Source organism: Chrysoperla carnea, chromosome 1 (assembly GCF_905475395.1).
Source record: "Chrysoperla carnea chromosome 1, inChrCarn1.1, whole genome shotgun sequence".
Taxonomy (NCBI): Eukaryota; Metazoa; Arthropoda; class Insecta; order Neuroptera; family Chrysopidae; genus Chrysoperla; species Chrysoperla carnea.
This window is the reverse complement of record NC_058337.1, coordinates 33,895,148-33,904,813: the sequence shown is the minus strand read 5'-3', so window position 1 is coordinate 33,904,813 and position 9,666 is coordinate 33,895,148. Positions and strand designations below refer to the sequence as shown.

General features: G+C 27.5%; 1 protein-coding gene across 1 annotated transcript; it reads right to left on the bottom strand.

Moving 5' to 3' along the window:
• Positions 1-4,527: 4,527 nt before the first annotated feature.
• Positions 4,528-9,379, bottom strand: LOC123305362 (partitioning defective protein 6). Its single transcript, XM_044887058.1, has 4 exons — positions 9,265-9,379; positions 8,936-9,161; positions 6,537-7,050; positions 4,528-4,881 (listed from the first exon to the last, which is right to left on the bottom strand). Exons 1-4 carry the CDS (start codon positions 9,325-9,327, stop codon positions 4,692-4,694), a joined length of 993 nt encoding a protein of 330 aa, XP_044742993.1. The 5' UTR covers positions 9,328-9,379; the 3' UTR covers positions 4,528-4,691.
• Positions 9,380-9,666: the final 287 nt, after the last annotated feature.

Here is a 9,666-nt window from a genome sequence, read left to right as displayed (position 1 = left end):
CTACGTGATAATGGTTGGTGAACAGACTGTAAAATTTTATTTGAATGTTACTTAAAAATAAAATTCATTGTAGACATTGCTGTTCGCAGGAACGTTGAATTGTTATAGAGATCAACTGATCAGAGGTTGGTCGAACTTACATAGCTACACATCGTGTGAATAAAATATGATTCGAATTTTGAAGCACCAAAAGTTAAAACAATAGCCGCTTTGTTAGCATTGTTAATGGTTTTACCTTTGTGCCGAAAGGTGTCCTCACATACCATTTCCACAAAAATATTCTGAGTAATTGGAAGCCATGGTAGGATTTTTTCTAGATTTAGGAAAAAGCAATGAAACCACATTTATATACTAATATATAATGAAACTTTTGTAACAATATGGAAACCCTTACAATTGGATAAATTACATTATTATTTATTAATATTCAGATTTTACAGACACGAGTAAAGTTTTATGTAAAAAATTGTTTTTTGTAATTTTTTTTAATAAATTTTTTGGACGGATTTATATAATTTTTTTTTTAAATTGACCTTTTGAAAATACCCTTTTTTCTTTTCTCTAAAATACAATTTTTTAAAACTATTTTACTTTTTTTTTATTGTCAATAATTTAAATAAACAAAAGGTTCAAAAATTTTTTTGGTTAATTTAGTGTGCGAAAACTTCAAAGATAATTCTATTATTAATTATTAATGAGCAATGAAATAACTAGTTAAATTAATTTTTTTATATTATTTACAATTTCGAAACTGTTGTAAAATGTTAACAATGCTAAGATATGTGTTATGTTGAAATATAACTGGGATTGTTTAACAAATAAAAAGGGCATCATCGTGGTAAACGATCAACCAAAAAGAAATTCGATTAGAATAGAGTTATAGCCAATGAATTAAGGCACATTTCTTATTAATCATTCGACGCCGCTTTGGATTAGCTAAACAGGCCCATTGTTATCACTATCTTACACACAATTTAAAACTGTCTCAAAAAGACTATAAGTATTTAAAATACTAAATATATTTTATCAGTCACAGTAATAATAGTTTTTTATAGTACAAATAACTACATAATACATAATTTAAGAAGTAAGTTCTCCAAATTATGCTCTACAATATTTTTTTAAGACTAATTTGATGTTTTTTCAAATTTTATTTGTCCTAAGTTTTTATAACTGTTTTAGGATTTAAACAAATGGTTGTTTGGAATTGTAGGGAATCATAAAAATAACCGTTTTTGAGATAATTCATTCAAAAAAACTTGTATGAACGGTATTATTCCTTAATTTTAAGGAACATTATATTAATGTAAAGAAAACTTTAAAGAATTCCATCAAAATCGGTTATATTTTTGAGAATTGTAAATTATAACTACTCATTGACTTCGCTAAGATAAGGGCACCACATTAGCCAAAGAAAGACAAAAGGAAAAATTTAAAAAATTTTACTTTTCCAATATATTTAAATATTGTTTTAATAATTATCTACTATTTGGATACCCTAAGCTAACAGTAACATGTTTAAAATTTGATAAAATTTTAACTTAAAAATATACTTATTAAATTCGAAAAATCATCAAAAAAGCTTAATAAGATTTATTCATAGAAAAGACACCTACGAATTTTTCGCATTTCATTATGATATATTTAATTTAACAGATCATATTTGGGAACTAATGAAATTAAAAGAAAATACACGGCTATCAAAACATAAGAAAAAACGTTTATAATGAAAAAAAACAGCCGTTATTATCAAAACTTTTTTAATATTACATTTTTTTTACTTTGCACCATACATTTCGTATAAATGAATCTTAGATCTGAAACAGACTACAAACACCACCACTTTCAAATTTTAATATTATTTCAAGCTTTCGAATAAAATTCCTGAATTTCAAGTATTTTACAAAATGTTTCATTCGATTCTTCTAACCCATAAATATTGTGCTATGCAGTACTTTGAAAAACAATCTCATAAACAACGCAACGTTGTTTTATTGGAATTCATTGTAAATTTTCGTGTACAACATTTTCACGATTGTTATTCAAGTATCTCAGAAAGTTGACGCCAAATAAATATAACAACCAAATACTATATTATTTTTTGAAATAGTATACGGAATACGTATTATGGTAATATAATTTTACTGTTTTCAGCAAAAATTATGCCACTTATATAATATATATTGCATATTATATAAAAAATCCATATTAAAATTTAGTTACTAAGCTTTCTGCCATTAGCGCCAACTCTGTTTTGCACACTATGAATATAGTTCAATTTAGTCAGACCGCGATGTAGTCTGTCTTCAAAATAATTGTTTGCATGCCTATTGGAATAATTTGTATTTATTTTTACCGAATTAATACTGAGATAAATTTTTTCATATAATTATAATAAGATATGTGAATATAATATAATTAAGTACAATTATTAATAAAATTCAAAAATGATACAACAATAAATTATTTTGGAATAAAAACATTACTTTTTTTTTGTTAATTAATTATCACTAAATAATAAAGTTTTTGATAATATGTCGAATTATTAAACAAATCGTATATTTGAAATGCATTGTGGGCGGGCGTATTATCAACGTATATAAATAAAAATAGATCATGAATATTAGCATTATCTCATTTACAAATTTTCAAAGTTTATGGTTTTTTCTTATATAAAGTGGAATGTAAACTATTTGTTTCGATTTTTTGGCAGATCATGTTATCAAATGACACACCTATGAAAAAATAATGAACCTACCAATGCCCTACGAATGGGGCATCTATCACAATGAGAAGCGTTTATACTGCATTATTAAGAAGTAAAGTCATGCTAAATTAAATCAATTTCACTGCAAATTAAAATATATTTAGACTGGCTTGAAGAAGTATTAGAAAACTACGAAACATTATTTTATCCTTTGGTATTCGCAATTAAACTGATAATTTTCTTTTAATAATTTAGAACAAGTAATAAATATAATTCGTTCTTGCAAGGCTTTAATCGCATGGCTACGATAATTATTTTCTGCCGTCACAATTGTTGGACCTACACAACACAATTGACTGTATTTTTTTTTTATTAAAATTTTGGTGTCCAAGAAAATTCGAGGGCAGAATTAAAAACTGAATTAGTCAGATGCATAATTTATTGCCTAAAATATATATATGTTCTCGCAAAATATTTACATCATGATTATTTTAATTTATATACGTTGACAAAAAAATCCTCAATAATTTAAAAAAATATCATAATTTAATGATACAAAACATAATTCATTTTGAAATTTCTCACATACTATTAAAAAAAATCAAATATTTCAACTTTGATTATTTCATGATTATTTTTTTATCTTCTTCTTACTAATGGAATGTTTAAAAATTTGAAATGCTTATAAAAAACTAACCACATATGCTATTAATGTGAGCATTTGGTAGTTAGGGTTTTCATTAAAGAAAACCCTATATTAAAACGAGATATGTATAAATGGAATGTTGGAGGGTAAGTTAATTACATTCGATGTCAGTTTGATATGGAATGTTACTTTTCAAGTTAGTATCATAATTTGGTTTTATGAAAATAATGAAAATTATATAATGTATATAAAATGCAACAAATAAATTATTAATAACCTAGGATTATATTCCTCTGAAAATTTCCTAACATGTTGAAACTTTTATTAGATACATAGGTATTAAGGTTTAACCTTATTCCGTATTAGGCACAACCAGTTTATGCCGTATTAGACACAAACACTTGTGCTTAATAAATAAGAACCGATACCGCATACCAATATGTGCGTTAATATTTACAAACAAATTTAAGACGCGTCCACTAAGAATAAATCGGTTGGATAAAAGTTTCTAATGATTAATCATGATATGTATATAACAAAACACAAAATTATTTTTCATTAACGCTCTGTAAACAGCATTACATTTAATAGAACGAAGCAGGTTACTTAATTACAACTGCTTAAACTTGCATAAACAAAAATGATTATATGCCAAGTCGTGATATCATTCAAGATGCCATGACACTTTAAAATGCATACTGTAAATAGTTGTTTTTTTATATATATATATATATATATTACTTTTTTGGTGTAAATCAGATACTAACGTATAAACCAATTTTTCAAATTTAGGACAAAAGCCTATGAACGATTGTTGGATATATGATAATCTTTACTATTCGACAACCCTGCTAAGGAAGACTCTATCTATCGATTTTAATTAGAACCTTTTTACAGGTCACCTTAAGATATAAACCTTAATATCAATGTATCTATATTAATTTCATTACTTTCAACTTTTTTTTTTAGTATATTCTTTTGGTCCTTGGTTAAATTGTTTTTTTTTTTTTTTCGTAAACAGAACAAACAAAATCGACGTGTAAATTATTCCCACTAGCAGAAAATGATATAAAAAAATTGAAGAGGAATGTTATAAATACTTTTGGTTAAGAATGAAAGAAAAAATTTCGATTAAAAAAATATAAACGTGTATAAAATTCTTAAAAACAAAAAAAAAATATTTTTTAGTATCTAACTGCCATCTATATATACACTGCGCTTACTAAAAATTTTTCATGCAATAATTTCAAAATCGTGCACAGTGTTTTTTTTTTTTTTTTTTTTTTTTATATTTAAGTCTTTGACGCCGTTACTAAAATAATCTGAAGAAATTTTTTTTTATAAATGTAGCACAGGTGTTTGATGTTGTATTGATGAAGAAGTCGTACCTGATGTAGCACCTCCCGCTAATTCATCTGTTTCTTCTAATGTTACTACACCTGTGAGATCGACAATTTCATCTTGATCAAATCTATCATCAGCATCGTCTGATCCATGTGCAGTTGTTTCTGCTGATTGTTGAGAACCACTAGAATATAAAAAAAATGGTGATTTCAAATCCATTCAAAGTTTTATAAGCATGATAAAGTGAATGTTAGCTGCAAGCTTTTTCTCTATAGGGGCCTAAGTAATATTCTACAATGTTGATGTTTAATTTCAGTGTGTATAATGTGTCGAGATATATTTTCTATTAAAAAAAACCAAAAGTTAGATTTTCCTATAAAGTGTATCCACCGGAGGAATAAACAGGAGTAATTAAGAGGACAAAAGACGATTGTTTTACATCCATATACAAAATAATGGAAATATTGTAATCAGGAAATTTTTCGGTTACAATATTTTAACGGAAATATTATTTTTAGCATCCTTGAATCAATTAAAAATTAGATTGGGTGTGATATCTGATTTTTTTTTTTTTTTTTTTTTTTTTGCAATAAAATCAAACTAAAAAACTTTTCAATTTCTTTTTAAATTGCACGTTTACGCATCTTCGTACTAGCCTTTTGTTCGAATTTTTCACTGCTAAAGAAAATTAGAGATTATTTACTTGCAACTGCTGTATGCATTTGTTTTCTATTAACGTTTGGATATATGATAAGGGGATGTGTTCAAATTTTTTATTTTTCTAAAATCAGGCTTCAAAAAGCCCTGGATCATTGGAATTGGATAATTTTTCGTAGAGAAAAAGTGCATAGCTAAACATTGCTTCTATTATTTTTCAATGATAAAAACAATGAAAAACTTATCCTTTAATGTAAGGTTAGAAGATACTTTAATCTTTCGAATGATAACAGGTAGTTCTGTGTGATCATATTTCAGAATAAACAAGAATTTTAAGAAGTGTCAATTTCGCTTTGAAAATGAATAGCTTGATTAAAAAACCTCGTACGAGGATGTATAAATTAAAGAGACATGACCAAGCTTTAAGTGATTTTATTTATTTTTTCCACCACTTATACGCCTTGCAAAAATTCATACAAAATTAAGAGGTAATTTTTTTTTCTTTTCAAACTCTCAACGTTAAGCGGTAGATGATGGTAGACATTTTTGAGCTTCTAATTCGAAAAATAGAAAATACTACCCTTCGAATGAGATATAGTTGTTTGAATTTTCGGGCAAAAATGGAAGTGTGCCACTTTTTTGCAGAGCAATTTATTGTAATGTATTTTATTGCTTGAGCCGACAATATTGACTGCAGAACGTCATAAGAAAATTTCTCAAGACAAATTAGATGAGCATTACAATCAAATTTAATTATTCTTGCTGATATTGTAAGTATTTGAAAGTATTTAGATGATTAGGTTAAAATGCTTCGACAACAGTAACTAAATCTATTAGTTAATTAGGTTAAAAACACCCAAAGCGACTAGCTAGGAGGCTGGTGACAAGATGACATGTAGTTGGATTCGGAGACAACTCCGATGTTTTTTAGCCTTAATTTCTGAATTTAGTCACTGCTGAAACATCACTGTTTATTTTATTCTAAACTACATGAAAGGAAATATCAGTGGCATAGTTTACAGACCCTACTTAAGTACCTTGTGCACATTACAATTGCAACTTTTTTTTGTATTTGTATTCATAGCTATAACGTACGCTGCTATTAAAGAAAGTCTAAATTAATAGATAAAATTTTTTATTAAAATATGACCCTCAATTTAAAAAATACGGTTCATTAATTACCTAGATAATTGTGATGTTCGACTAAATGACCCTCTTCGTGGTGCTGCAAGTGTACCCCGTTCATTCGCAGGTTTTACAGTAATTATTAAATTTGAACTATTTGCAACCATCATATCTGTAACTTGATCTAATGTTTTGCCGGCAACTTCAATTCCATTAACTTCTAATACTTCATCATTGACTGCAAGTAAACCAGTTGATTCCGCTAAGCCACCAGGCACTAATCGTGATATAAATATGCCAGGTACACGTTCTAATCCACTACCACTAACTCGAAAACTAGTGCCATCTCTAATATAAAATCCTAAAGGTCGATCACTTCCATGTTTTAATAAACGCACTCGTCTACATGTTTCTGGTACAATATCTACATCAATAATAGCGGATACTTGTCGAAAATCGTGTGGATTTGATATTGCTAAATTTTTTACTTTTCCTGGTGTTCCTAATATACTTGATATTAAATTTTTTGGTCTTAATGTTCCATATCCATTGATTTCTTCCAAACTATCACCTAAATACAAAGAATTGTGTTAACTATTACGGTAACCATAACTTTACACTAAAAACTATACACATCCATTGGCATTCGAGTTTACATTCACAAAAGTCGTTATCATTATTCGCGACTACAAGGACTTATAATTGGCACGATGATCATCACATTATCATGGTTGTTGAAAAAGGAAGAACCAGTTTTGTTTCTTTCACTTCCCTATTTCATAAATCAACTATATTATTATATGTTCTAAGAAAAGATTATTATGTGTTCTAAGAAAAAGATAATGTATACACAACGTACTAGTGTGTTCATAATAGGCTTTTTCATCGATTTGCTTTTGTTTCGGACAGTTGTCAAACAACTATTCAAGTATAGAAAATCTAATAAATTTTATCTTTATCAAACAGCGCTTTTTCGTAAGGACTCGCGCCAAAGATAGAAGGTACAAGATATATCTTTACTTGATTGACATCTGTATGAAACAAAAAAGAATCATTTTTAAAATGAAAAGCCCTATTAAATCAGTGCTGACCAACTCAATATTCTAGAGTTACGAATTGCATTAATAAAAGCAATTATAGTTGTCCTGTAGTGTTTTAGTTCACTGTCTTTTCATGCCACTTTTATTTATTAATTTTTGCCGGTGCAAACACTGAGCCTTCCCGAATACTCACTATTTCATTCTGAACGCTTTGTTTATTTACATTTTTGACAATTATTGCCATTGTCATGATGATTTCGGAATGATATCATGAGTAATTTATCTGTTAGACTCCGTTAGATAATTATCTTGAATATAAAGAAACATTCTAAATTTAAATTTTAGATATCTAGCTGTCAGGCACCAAATTTACATTCTGCTTCTTTATACAAGATAAAAAATTGCCTTGAATCTAATTGATGTTTCAGATTTTTCATTAAGCACTATAATTCTTGTTTTTTAGATAGAACGTCAAACTGTTTGAAATATCGAAAAAATTATATTTTCCACTACAATAAATCTCAAACCATTATGTACCCCTTTTCACCCCCGGCGCACTAAATTCAGGTGTTTTAAGTTTGTTTCCTGAATTATACATATTATGCCCTACACAAAAAAACGGGTCCGATCCTGCAACTAATTTTTTCCAAATTTGACTAATATCAGAGGTATTCAGACTGATGTATATGAATGAAATTATCTTTTTATCACTCTAATACAAAAATTTCGATGGATATGTTTTAATGTTCAATATTGATTTGAAGTTTGTCTACCGTGTATGATTTGTTGCCTTAGCTCTAAACCGATGAGTTAATGTAACCTAAGAAAAAATTTTCCAACATTCCCGAGTAGCATTGCCATTTAACTATAACGCAGCTGGCCATCATTACAATTCTAAAATAAATCTTAGTTCCGAATGATACAGCCTAAAGTGGATTTAGGAAAAAATAGACCGAACAAAATTTCTGTAATAGTGTACCATTTTTGAACGCAAGGACTAAAATCTTCAGAACCCAACAAACTTCTCTATAGTCGACAAACTCGTAATTACAACAATACTCCGAGCCTAAAAAAAATTTGGTCTATTTTTTCCGATTACCTTCAGCATCCTTGAATGTCTTTATTTCAAACAGTTCCTGTTGGAAATTTCTTTATAACTGACAACTACATATCTCCATAAATTAAGCTTTCAATTTGTTTCATTAAATATTTATTTTTAAAAGAAATAAAAATTATTAAGAACTGCTTAAAGAGCTCATTGAACCAAAATCAAACGAATACAGTTGCATTGTTTTAGTTCTATATTATGTATACGTGAAAACTGTTCGTGAATAAAATCGGTACGACAGAAATGTAGCTTAAAAATGAACATCGGATTCATGTTGATCTAACAGTAATAATAATAATGATTTTTACCTTTCCGTTGTATAATGACTCTTAGTAAAGGCCTTGCATTCATTAACGCCCGTCGTAAATTATCATCGTTATTAATTGGTAATAAATCACCATCTCTCGGATCTGTATACGATATTAAAAATTGTGTATCTTGTAGCCAATGTAATTTTTCAATAAGTGAACGAAATTCTTCAAACTTAGCATGCTCATCACGAATAAGTGAAAATCGACGAAATTCAGCATCCAACTAAAAAATAAATAAGAAACAAACATTATAATTTACATTTGATTTTTTAGAAAAATGGTGTATTAACCTATAAAACAATTGAATTAATCATTTAGTTACTCACTTTACTTTTAACTTCAACTCGAGAACTGTCATTCATAGATCGTAATATTTTATTTTTCGACATTATTTTAACTTAAAAATGTTGTTATTTTTTATAAAATAAATATTTTAAAAACAAAAACAAAAAAAATTAAGACTAATCACTCATCAGCAATACAATTCAGACACATATCTACGAACATACTAACTTTATAGTCAAATTCATTGACTATGACAACCGTAACTCAACGTTAAAAGAATACAAGTTCAAAATAAAAAGAGTGAAATATTTTTTTTCTTTGGAAATTTTTTGCAAGTTTTCGAAACAAAACAATTGAAAATATTTCATATTGAATATTATCACATTTTTTAAAAGGAATTGAATTTGTTTTAGATTTCCAACTGAATAAAAATTATTAAAATA

Coding starts and splice junctions, on each gene's coding strand:
- LOC123305362 (XM_044887058.1), bottom strand. CDS start 9,327: ATGTCGAAAAATAAAATATTACGATCTATGAATGACAGTTCTCGAGTT. Junction 7,051..8,935: donor AGTCATTATACAACGGAAAG/GTAAAAATCATT, acceptor CTTTGTATTTAG/GTGATAGTTTGGAAGAAATC. Junction 4,882..6,536: donor CGAACATCACAATTATCTAG/GTAATTAATGAA, acceptor TTTATATTCTAG/TGGTTCTCAACAATCAGCAG.